At 38.9% G+C, this 13,159-nt stretch overlaps 1 protein-coding gene across 1 annotated transcript; it reads right to left on the minus strand.

Moving 5' to 3' along the window:
* Positions 1-74: 74 nt before the first annotated feature.
* abcb10 (ATP-binding cassette, sub-family B (MDR/TAP), member 10) lies at positions 75-12,948 on the minus strand. The gene is made up of 13 exons (XM_022684651.2): positions 11,803-12,948; positions 9,788-9,988; positions 9,369-9,571; positions 9,120-9,254; positions 8,830-8,976; positions 8,572-8,707; positions 7,685-7,780; positions 6,571-6,780; positions 4,649-4,728; positions 4,371-4,551; positions 2,500-2,543; positions 2,369-2,403; positions 75-1,763 (listed from the first exon to the last, which is right to left on the minus strand). Exons 1-13 carry the CDS (start codon positions 12,218-12,220, stop codon positions 1,508-1,510), a joined length of 2,142 nt encoding a protein of 713 aa, XP_022540372.2. The 5' UTR covers positions 12,221-12,948; the 3' UTR covers positions 75-1,507.
* Between the last annotated feature and the right edge of the window lie 211 nt (positions 12,949-13,159).

Below are 13,159 nucleotides of genomic sequence, written 5' to 3' on the forward strand. Positions count from 1 at the left end.
ATGTTGGGCATGATTTTTGGTTTGGACCAAACAAGGTGGCTGTGAATTGTGGGAACAAAATAAAACGCTGACTGTTTACATTTACATATAAATCAATTTATTTCAAGTTAGCACACGAGCCTTGTGTTCTTAAATTACATCACATCAGTGAACACATTTTGATGGAGCAGTGAAAAGCAACATATTTATCTCATACGTTAAATATCTCTCTAATAATGTATGCTTTCACATATCAGTGTGATCTCAGTTTAAAATGTACAAGTGATTTAACAGCAGCAGATGATTCTTTTTTAAAGTAATTTCATATGAAAAGAATAAATCAACTGTCATATGAGGGAATTTGTCTGTAGTAGTAGTAGTAGTAGTAGTAGTATAATAAAGTAATAACAGTGGTTAAAAAAAAACACATTCATGTCAAGATAATTCAATATCGTTCTAATATAGTTGTGAAATAAAGTGTGTGCTAATAATAAAAGATCAGCCTGGACAGATTGATAGTTACTGATGTGCAGGAGATTTGTGATTTGGATTTGTTCCCATTTGCTGATTTGTCAAATAGAATAAAATTCACATAACTTCATACATATACAGTACAAAAAAACAGAAAATAAAAAAAAAGCTTTCAGTCTTTAGAGATCTTGCAGTTTATACATAAATTCACTTCTAAATTCACAATTTATAGACATTTCTGTTTGAGACCTAAAGAGTAGGATGTCAAACTTCTCAGGACTACTGTCAAATGTGTGACAGTACTGTAGCACCCTGTCATTACCATTGATACGTAATAAAATAAAATAAACATGATAATAAAACAACTTCCAGTTATAAATTGGCAGTGGTTTACTTTGGCCTTTACTTCAGTCCCTTTTATAATCTTTTATCCCCCCCATATACAAACTTTACTAATCAAGTCTGACATTTAGCTTAGACTGAATTTGGTTATCTTGACTGCTTACATTTGTAAACTTGTACTTCTAATGTAAATTCTATTGAAATTTATTCCTGAATTGGCACAGCTGTACACAAAATTTTACTTTAATGCTGAGATTTTTGTTGCCTTTGCAGATATGTTGTAAATGAGGAGACAAATCACTGATTGAAATGTAAATTAGTTATGGTAATGCTCTATATTGCATCTGTTTATGTATTTAATCCAGTCTTTTAATAAAAAGAGCCAATCAGCTTGCTGATTGTGCTTGAGTGGAGGAGGGTCAGTGTGCTAATGGGGGAAAAAAAATAATCTCTGTCACATATAAAATCTATATAAAATCATATTTGAGTCACTTCAGCTTGGTAAAGTAAATGTAGCCTTTGTTACTTATACTTGTCCCATATAATGGAGTGGCATGTTAAACCCTGTGTATAAATATATATATATATAAATGTATATATTTATTTATTTATTTAGTATAAGTATTTACTGTACATAGGCACTCGTATACACACTTCCATCTCTATCAGTGCTTCACCTCTCGATCAGTGCTTCTGTTTTATCATAAATATTCTCCTATTTGGAGAGAGCCTCTCTCTGCTCGGCCTGCAGGAAGGCCTGTTTCTCCATGAGTTTACGGAACAGGCCGTCCTGATTCGCAAGAAGCTGAGCGTGACGGCCACATTCCACCACGCGGTGCTGATCCAGCACTGCCACAGCGTTGGCACTCTGAATAGTGGACAGACGGTGGGCAATTATGAGCACAGTTCGGCCCTCCATCAGCCGCTCCAGAGCCTCCTGCACCAGAAACTCATTCTCTGCATCCAGAGCGCTGTGTGATTATAGAGAACAGAGAAGTTGAGAAATTAGTGATGGGTAATCACAGAGGCTTGTTAAATAAATACATAAATAAATGTTTAGTCTAAGAAACATTTTAGACTTAGAATTATTTAAATAAATGTTATTACCCAAAAGCTGAAATAGGTGGATGGGGCCTTTATTCATTACTGCATTCATTACTACTAAATATAAAAATGTATTGCAGAGGCCAAGTAGTCAGGAAAAGTGACTAGCAGATTCTAAATTACTACAGGAAATTGTTGGGTGTAGGATTTCCTTCCTAAACTTTGTAGACCATGATTTCAATGCGGGAATTAGCATGTGAACTTCAACATGAGATCTACAGAAAAGCTACAAATGAATGGATTTGGGTAAAATATAAAGAAAGTAATCCAACAAATATAAAAATGATTGAAAATTTTCTATTGTGATCTACATTTATAATTCTTTATGTTCTTTAATGAAACAAAAATACTTATTTTAATGACATTGCTATGAAATCTCCCTGTAGTGATAATTCAGTTCAATATAATTAAGTCCATTTCAAAATGTTGTTAATGACCATCTTGTATTGATAGAGTTCTTTTATGGTCTTACCTTGTGGCTTCATCTAATAATAGAATTTTGGGATCCTGTTGGAGAAAAAGAAGAAACATTTAAGCCTGTAATTCTGGAGAGCATTAAATGCATTTGACAGTATTATGAGAGAGAATTACAAACAACCTCACCTTTAGCAAGGCCCTTGCAATAGCAATCCTTTGTTTTTGTCCACCTGCAAAAATTGATTAGTGATGCTTGATTATAAGCGGCAGAAAACAAAAGAATGTTTATTTTACACATAAAACAAGAAATATTTTTCTATCAGTACGACTGCGAGAAAGAATCTCTACCACACCTGCGACCTATACTAGGTGCTGGTCAACGAATTAGAATAATTTGAAATAGTGCAATCATGAAATTCTTTGAATGCATTTTTTGTGCAGAAAGCAAATCAGGTGTTCACCGCACCTGTTCTACTCGTTAGACTAATCACAGAACTCGTTACCTGGAAAAAAAATTTGCTCAGCTGAGCTTTCCAAAAGGCCCATTTAGGCCATTTAACTGTGACACTGTTGTTTTATTGAATTAGAATAATGGAGAAACCGTTTCATTGAATTAGAATAAATGCTCGAATTTTTGTTTTCTGTGAAGAGTGTTCACTGTGCAGTATAAAGTCAGGGTTGAGTAGAATTTCTAAGTTGTAAAATCAATCATGGGTAAGCAGCGCGACCTCTCAACCGGAATAGTGGCTCAAATTCAAGCCCTTCGCCAACAAGGCTTGACCCAAACTAAAATTGCTGAGCAGCTCGGCATCAGCCAGTCTTCCTTCTGCAAAGCTCTCAAGAAAAACTGCAGCAAGCGCACCAACTGTTCCGGCGTCCGAAAAACTTCTGCTCGCGACAACAAGCAGCTGAGAAAGATCGCAGTCAGCAACCGGTTCAAGTCCACTTCCGAGCTCACCGACTTGTGGAACAAGCAGACCGGCGCTGACGTCTCCAGATCAACCACTTACCGTCGTCTGCGCGAACTCGGCTTCAAATCTCGCGTTCCGGCAGTAAAACCGATGCTGAACAAGAAACAAATGGAGAAACGGCTTTAGTGGGCCAAAGAACACGGCGAGTGGACTGCTGAAGACTGGCAGAAAGTGGTCTTCAGTGACGAATCATGCTTCTGCATCTCCTTCGGTGACCAAGGTCCTCGTGTCTGGCGTCGTGGTGGCGAAACCTACAACCACGAGTGCGTGAAAAGATCCGTCAAGTTTCCCCAGAGCGTTATGGTCTGGGGATGCATGTCCTCTCAAGGTGTAGGGAAACTCTGCTTCCTCAAGAAGACTGTCAATGCTGCCGTATATCAAGATGTTCTGGAAACGTTCCTGATTCCGACTGTTGAGGAACAGTTCGGCGAAGAAGACTTCATATTTCAACAGGATCATGCACCGGCTCATGCGGCAAAGTCGACCAAAGATTGGTTCACTAAAAAAACAGCTTGAAGTTTTGGCATGGCCGGCCAACTCGCCTGACCTCAATGTCATTGAAAACCTTTGGGCCATCGTCAAGCGGAAAATTCGCGACAGAAAGCCTACTACGCTGGACCAACTGAAGCAGAACATCGCCACTGCCTGGGAAGCTGTGAGTGCGGAAACTTGCGACAAGCTGGTCAAATCGATGCCGCAGAGACTTCAGGCAGTCATACAAGCCAAGGTATGATTGTAATTATAATAAAAATTATTCTAATTCAATGAAACGGTTTCTCCATTATTCTAATTCAATAAAACAACAGTGTCACAGTTAAATGGCCTAAATGGGCCTTTTGGAAAGCTCAGCTGAGCAAATTTAAATGATTTTTCCAGGTAACGAGTTCTGTGATTAGTCTAACGAGTAGGACAGGTGCGGTGAACACCTGATTTGCTTTCTGCACAAAAAATGCATTCAAAGAATTTCATGATTGCACTATTTCAAATGATTCTAATTCGTTGACCAGCACCTGTATATACTGTATACGAACTCTTTACTGTGTCATGTAAATAAGAGTATAATAAAAGTTGATTTAGTTTATGTACCTGATAGCAAAACTCCTTTCTCACCAACCACGGTATCGAAACCATTAGGGAACCCAAGGATGAATTCATGCGCATTAGCGATCTGTGCAGCACGTAAGATGTCCTGCGTTGTGACCTTACTGGGGTCTGTAGCCCCGTAAGCAATGTTCTCAGCAATGGAGCAGGAGAAAAGAACTGGTTCCTGTGTAAAAAAGGAACATTAACCAGAGTTCAGCAATAAAAACAACAAAGTGCAACAATTTAATTTGTTTCTTTTGATTCAGCTGTGCTCTGCTTACCTGGCTAACAGTTCCAATATGACTCCGCAGCCAATAAGGATTTATTTCTCGAATGTCTCGTCCATCTACAGTTACAGTGCCTAAAGCAGAAAAGGAATTAATCCGGGCTATTAGAGTAAATCAATGCAATCTGAACATTATCATAAATACTTATAAATGGATCTACTGTTCACTGAATTATCCTGACTCACACCAAAAACCCAAATACTTCACTCTAATTGTGTGATTCGTGCTTATATAAAAGGTTTTTAATCAAATGTATGGTTTCCACATAGCACCTTTGCGTAATTGTTTTCCTATAGCTTTGGCATCCTTTTGCAATGATTACAAATACATACTACAAATCACATAGGTTACCATTACAACAACAGACGCCTGAGACAACATAGCTAACATCTGATTAAACTGCTATCATTTTGCAATGGAGTAGCACCCATATATCACTTAGCAATATCACAGAAACAACCTGGGATACCACAGCAACCACCTAGCAATGCTATAGCAACCACTTACCAAAACCATAGTAAGCACCAAGGATACCAAGCTAGCAAAGTCCTGGAAACCACCTGGAATACCAGAACATCCACAACAGCTTAGAAGAAAGTGTGAATCATTTAAGCTGTGCAACCATTCTGGATTCCTGCAGCAATTGTACAGATGCGTAACATACATATATTTTAAACAGAGGTGGAAAATTTGAAAAATTGTAATTAAGTAAAAGTATCTTTACTTTGCTACTCTACTCAAATAAAAGTAAAAGTACCAATCTAAAAATATATTTGTGTAAAAGTAAAAAAGTACTCAATTTAAAATGTACTTTAAGTAAAAGTTATATTATTATTTATTATTATTTGATGTAAAAAAAGTACAACAAATCATAAATTAAATCATTTTAAATTAACTATTATTCCACATAATAATTTGGACCTTTCAGGCAGTATTTGTTCAGACCACCCCATAAAACATTTTCAAGAACAAGTGGCATAGGTTTCTATGATCCATTTTTTTTTTGTACTGGATATTTTACGAAATACAGAAGATTGTATAATCTGTGTGGCTGCCTATGAACGGAGGTGACTGGTCTTTGTAAAGTAAATCCACAGCTAACTAGTGAATTTAGATTATAAATATAATTTACCACCACTTTTGCAGGTTTGCATCCGCGCCAATTATCTATTTATTTTTTTTTTTATTCAGACAATTTTTTTTTCCCGCATTTTATTTTTTACTCAGTAACGGGGAGTTTTCCAATGTAGTGAAGTAAACTACTTGTGTCAAAATGAACTTGAGTAAAAGTAAAATTACCTATTTTAAAAACTACTTCAAAAGTTACAAATTACTCATAAAATCTACTCAATTACAGTAACGTGAGTAATTTGTTACTTTCCACCTCTGATTTTAAAATAATAACAAACAATGTCTTTCTCTATGGACAGACTCTGATTGGACTCTCCTATTAAGGAATAGTTCATTCCAGCACTAGGACTGCCTTGTTACCATGTTAATCCCATATTAAAAATGCATTATGTAGTCTAGAGCTCGAGTTTTGGTTTTAATATTGCTCTATTTCCCTGAAGTCCAAAAGTCTCATCTCCTGTTTCCTTGGCTGCCCCAGTTCTCAAGCCCTAGAAGAAGAATAATCTTGTTTCCAGGGCTGTTTTAGACCCAGCTATTTGAATAATTCCAGTTCCTGACCCTTAACCCAGGCCTGGACCTTGCCCTGACCAAGACTTCATGAATCTTCTGTCTGCACCAGATGTGCCTTTCTAGTTGTCCCTCCTTCTGTATGGAGGAGCTACATCTTGGGACTCTGTAACAATGTCTCTCTTTCTTCTATAAACCTTCTGTCCGTTCATTTAATTTATAGATTTTTCTGAAAAGGAACTACATAAAGTAAAGTTCTTAGTTTATTGTATGCTTACCTATATCTGGGTCATAAAGTCGGAGCAGAAGGGACACCAGGGTAGACTTTCCTGACCCACTGGGCCCCACTACCGCCATCACAGAGCCAGCTGGAACTGACAGACTGAGGTCCTGAAAGATGGGCGCATCCTTCCGTGTTGGGTAGGCAAAGGACACATTATGGAACTCCAGGGCTCCTTTCAGCTGCTCTGGTTTTAGTACAAGCCCCTCTGAGACATGAATGTGACACACATGAGTTTATTATATTTAGAGAGAGTTTAGGTCATAATTGTGGGTGTTATCACAATTAGACCGTTTCAACATTTTAAGTGATCTCAGTCTGCTGAGTCATGGTTCCTTTGCAATGTAAACATTCGAAACAACCGCAGACACACAAAAAAAAAATTGTTCATACTGTGGTCCGGTTGGTTTGCCCCGACTTCATCTCGCTTTTTGGTTTATGGTTAAAGTACCTTGAGGCTTATGGTTTAAACTCTGACACAATTTTTCAGAGCTTAGCAGGTAAAAACCAAATTCACATGACAGCGGCAGCATTGTGTGATCTCATACTACCAAATTACAGCAACAAGCCCAGCTATTGCAGTCATTATCTGATTAAAAGAGGAGGTGAGGCACACCAGTTACACCACCCTACCAAAATACACAGCCTAAAGCAGCTACTGCTTTTAGAAAACAGCAACAAACAATATATTGTATAACAAAACAGAATATAATAAACTACATACTTTATGCTTTATACTTTTTGGATTGTAGATTTTTTTTAAACTAGCTTGTATTATGTTATTGTTGCTGTTAGAATAGTTTAAGGAGGATTCTAATCTGACCTAGCAAATCTTTGTTATCTGTTATACAATGAACTTGGACCACACTACCCATAATTCAGTGATATGTAGTCAGTGATGAAAAGGAACAGAAAGACACAGTTCTCTTTAGAGCTCACTCAGATTGCAACCTTAAATAAAAATCACTGAGGTCAGTTGCAGCAGTTTCATTTTAACTTAACAATGTTTGGTTAATAATAAATAATAAAACCATTTACATGGATTAAATAACTAATTTTAAACTAATTGTTTTGCAATTAATGTTTGATATAGTACGTAGAATGATATGTACCATTGAGAGGAAATTCAGGCTTCCTATCCATCAGCTCCCAGAGACGAGTTCCGGCACCAAACCCCTTCATCAGCTCAGAGTAGAAGGAGCTGAGACCTTTTAATGAAAAGTACAAATATCACTTTTCTGATTGTGTACAGCAGTACTAGCAACCTAACACATGCACGGTACAGTGAAAATGTTAGCCTATATTCTCAAAGAGATAAATTCACTGAACCCTTATATCCTGAGACAAATTCCTTGATCTCATAACTACAGGCAATGTTTTTTTATCATATTTTCTTATAGAGTAATATAAAGCAGCTACGCGAGAAAACAACTTGAATACTGAATATTAGGTCTAAAAAAATGCTATGCATATGAAATGCATGAGAGCATTAGTGAGGTCAGGTTCTGATAACACATGACTAGCTTTAGAGCAAAATGCCACTCAAGCTTACTCCAGAGGTACTGGTTAGACCCTAAGCCCTCTCCTTCACAGCTCAGTGCTGCACGACTTTATACCCTACTCGGTCTACTGGACCTCATTGGACATAGTGTCTTTAGACTCATGCATGGCTGCTCCAGTGCATCATGTTATACTGGCAATACTTTTCTATGGTAATAAAACAATCTGTGCATGCTCATCTAAGTGCCTGTGTCAGTAATGGAAGCATCAAGCTCACTCATTAAAAGGAGTGTCTAGGTACTTTTGTATATACAGTGTATATACAAATACCCATTAAGAAACATTTACAGTAGGTTTTATATTGATGAAAAACACAATTTAAACAGCCCAATACTAGATTATGCATTCAAAGGTGCCATGCTTTAAACGGAATTAATACTGCTATTACTAACACCTTGACTCTTTTTAAGGGTGTATTTTTCATGGATGTAGTCCTTACCAGCGATGCTGATGCCCACCCAGAAGGCATACATGAGGAAGGAGGAGAGCTCTCCTACAGTCATGTGTTCACTCGCCATCAGCAGCCCACCCTTGTACAGAACACTCAGGATGATGATGTTCCCACTCAAGCCGGTCTACAAAAAACAAACCGAAAAAATAACACAACTATTTTTTATTAATAAACTAAACATGCACAGAGAAATACAAATAAAAAATGTTACACTTTAAGAAAAGAAAATAAACAAAAAAAACCTACAGCTCCAAAGAACCCAGCACGAAGCACAGCCTCCTTCTTAGCCAGGTGGAGAACATGGTCTACCTTCTCTGCATACTTTTGCGCCTCAGTCAGCTCTTTGCCGAAAGCCCGGACTGTTCGCATGTTACTGATCCTTTCTTCTGCCAGCTATAAAATATATAAAAATAGCAAAGAGATAGTGTTGGTGATATGACCTTTCAATGGCAAACAATAGCATGATGCAATCATGCTGGTACCAGTATATGAGGCACAGCAGTTAAATTAAAAATACACAAAGTGCTGGCTCTAACCTGTGTGGCTTCTGCCAGAGAGTCCTGTGTTTGTTTAGATATGGAGCGTAAATATCTTCCATAGATCACTGCCAGGCCAGCCATGGGAGGCACAATCATAAGGACGAAGGTAGCAAGAGTGGGAGACACATAGAACTAAAGAAAGTGAGAGAAAAGAGAGAGCTAAAACTAAGGTAATCAACTCTACTACATTAGACTGCATTAATGAATGCTAACAACCAGACTTATTAGCATTAGCCTCATGCTCACCATCATGCTGACTCCAGCTGTGGCCTGAGCAACTGACCGAAGGCCGTCAGACAAGTTGTCAGTGAGCGCCCGTCCAACTAGGGCTGTGTCTGCTGAAAGGCGATTGATGAGCTCACCAGTACGAGTTTTGTCAAAGAATCCCACCTCCTGCCTCAAAATCGAGGAAAAAAGGGATTCACGTAAGTTTCTCACAATCTGCTGCCCTGTAAAAACCATGACAAAGACATCTTCAGAAAACATTCACATCAAACAGTGAATAGTGATATTGATAATGCATTAATCTAATACTTGATTAATTTACACAGACTCTGTTAAGCATGTTACTAATGCCTATTCACTCGAAAAATAAAACTAAGAAAATAAAACATTAAGCTGTTTTTGTCTTTTGCAGAGCCATATTTACCATACTAAGACCTCACCTGAAATTTGCATGAGGTAGACACGAGCAGCATTAGCAGCGCCCCCAAACAGGAATATCCCCCCTAGCATGATGCACAGTGATGTCAGGGAGGAGCTGAAGTCTTCAGATGTGCTTGTGTAGATAGTGTCAATCACCTGACCCAGGAAAAATGGAGCAGACATAGTGACAGCACTGGAGATGGCAAGGAAACCCACAGCAGCTGCCAGAAAAAAAAAAGAAAAAAAGAACAAAACTTGAAACATTACCACCACAAGAACTAGCACAACTAGTAAACATGCAACACATTTTGACATAACTAAAATGTTTACATGTAGTTTTGTTGACATTCAGTGTTTCCAAATGTCCCTAATTACAAAAAGATTACATATTCTGGACTGAACAGTTTGGTGTGCAGTCTTATGGCAAATATGAAATGATTACAGGGCATATAAATGCTCCCCTGCCACCCTATTTAAAAGGCTTTTAGAGGCTACTTTTGGGTTGGTGTACCTCTTGGTGAGAGATTGTTGAATGCTAGGCATGCCGCAACAATGCACTTTAAGTCATTATGTCTAGTTTACAAACTTTGAAAAGGGTTTCATTACTGGACTGATTTTAACAAAAAATCCAGGTTCTGTTTGGGATCAAATGACAGTCATGGAAAGGCTTTGTGATGAGAGTTTCAATCCTGCCTTTGCTGTGGAGTGACACACTGTCCCAACTGCTGGTGTGGTTCACAATCTGTCACCCCAGGGAGTGATATAAGGGACACTAACAACTCAGCGATATGTGCTGAACAATGTGTTGCTTCTTATGGCAGGGCTTCTAACTGATATTTTGTGATGTATTGACAAACGAGCATTTATTGGACAAAGTGGGATGGTGGCTTCTGCAACCTATGAGTCTGCAGAAGCTACTGATGCAGCTGTTACATCTGTAGACAACTGGGTTGCAGAATTCCACTTGGAACATACTGTATATGCCCAGGCTAGAGGCAGACCAGCAGAATTAGAGCCCCTGTAAAGATCTTTTTGTTGTTGTTTTTTTGTTGTTGTCAATGAGTGCATATCAATCTACTTAGCATATAACCTTGGCAACTTTGCCAATTAGAGTGGAGTCCATTTACTGTTCATATAGCAGTTTTACAGCTTAAGGAAAAATGAACACCGTATTTTTTTAAGTGGATGGATAAACATAGCACAAAAAGTAAGGAAATTTGGTAAATCTGTTTGGTAGATTATTTCTTTGTTGTAACAACGTTTCTTGGAAATTAATTTTATAATGAAGCCTGTTAAGTTTCCTTTTTAACGGTTTCAAATTTGTAAGGAACCTGCATTCTTGTTACGAGCAGGAGAGCTGAGTATGTGTGTTACGCCCATGAATAATTTGTCTTTTCTGCAATTGCAAAACAGCTTATTTTGATGTTGCTATTGACCATTGCATTCGACTTCTGGTGCCCCCAGGTGTGGTATGGCACCTGTGAGCATGGGCCCAGTGATCAGTAGGTTTTCTGAATAGGCCTGTGTGATAGGGCATATTCAAGCTGATGTTCCACAAAACCAGTTTGCGCCATTATTTGTAGTGAGCCATGGTACCAGTATCTCCAAAATGAAGACCAAGTGCTATATGAAAATTGATGTTAGAGACAGGCCTCAAAAAAAGGGTGTCTCAAGAAGACCCCAAGATAATACATAATCAAACATTTAACAAGTCAATGGCAGAATGAGCTGTTTGGCAATGGCAGTGAGGATTTGACTAACTTTTTATGGGCACAACCCACATACTCAGCTTTTCTGCTCATCCCACAAATATATGTTCCTTACAAACAAGCCATCGCTTAAAAGAGACCTTTTTTAAGATTTTCAATCTTATAATATTTATTTCCAAGAAACATTGTTACAGAAAATAAATTATCTATCAAACACAAATTTTCATACGTTATGTGCATTGTTTAGTACAATTTCAAACTGTAGGAACACTTAAAAGGATGAGGTAAAAAAAAAACTGAAAAGACACAATGAACTGAGACTCTACCTGTCAGTCTCCATCGCTCTGGATAAGCAAGCTGCAACAGTTTTTTGAGGTCATCCGAGGGTATTCCCACTGGTTTGACTCTAGTGTTGACTTGACTTTGCTCGTTTGCCACATGCCCTGCTTGTTTAGAGTCTGCCGAGGTGCTGTAGAAAGCGGCAGCCCGCATGGAGTGCGGCCAAGCGGCGCGGGAGATAAAGCCCAGTCCCGGGCGGATGCAGGCATGGTGGGACAGGGCTTTCCTCACGTACAAGGGAAGAAAACAGACCCCATAGTGTTCACTTTCCTCCCCACACGCCTGCCTTCTCCACGACCTTCCCAAAGTCCGACTGGGCAACAGGTACTCCCTTTGAGGACGGTAGCAGGAAATGCTCCACTTTTGCAGTAGTTTCCCAGCAGTTAGTCTTGGCGTTAATAACATTATGAGCAGTTAATGCAGTTAAAGGAAATAAAGAGGCCACCTGCATTTGCAGACTGAGATTGATAGCTAGGTTATCTAGCTTTGATACATTTTAATTAAACTAGACATGACTTGCTTTAACATCATAAATGCTATCAAATAAATAAAAAAAAGATTTAAACTAAACAAATCACTTTCTATATCTATAGAAATATATCTAACATTACAAAACGTATACGTCTAAACACATCATTATTTATATTTAATATTTAGCTAGTTAACTACCCAAGCTGATCCAGCTGATCACATCCAGCTCTACACAAGCACTCCGGCTCCTGATCTCTTCAGAAACACCAAGCCCACTGTGAGCAAAGGTATTGTTCGAGTCCGACAGTTACTAAACCGCATTATCTGTCAGTGACAGCTCCTCACACAGCCCAGCTTCTCCTTCTCCTTATCTCCTCTCCACCCAGACCAGTCACCGGCAGCGCCCCACTGTCACCACAACCTGACACAGCCGCCCCAGGTTAGCTAGGTTAGGTCATCTCTCCCTCTTGTATCCATTCAAAACACCGGGACGAGGGACGCGGGGCTTCTGGGAGCACCACGTGGAGCAGCACATCCACAGCAGCGTCACGCGCTCAGAAGAGTCCGCTGAGGTGGATGACCCCAGGTGTCCTCCTGCACCGTGAAGCACAGAAACTAACACAAACTAAACTCCACTCCAGCCCAATGGCCGCTCTCAGTACAGTAATATAACACTCTTTCAGACGCGTCCAATCACACGCGATCCATCGATTCCACCGGCAGCACGTATTCACTGATCTACAAATAATTATCTAGAGGGATTTATGCTGTCACATCTTCTGTAGATCGCCGGTATTCCGTCGCGACATGCTACTTATCGATACGTGCTTCCTAAAGGCACTGCGCATGCGCTGAACCACGGTTATTAATTAT

Source organism: Astyanax mexicanus, chromosome 7 (genome assembly GCF_023375975.1).
Source record: "Astyanax mexicanus isolate ESR-SI-001 chromosome 7, AstMex3_surface, whole genome shotgun sequence".
Classification (NCBI taxonomy): Eukaryota; Metazoa; Chordata; class Actinopteri; order Characiformes; family Acestrorhamphidae; genus Astyanax; species Astyanax mexicanus.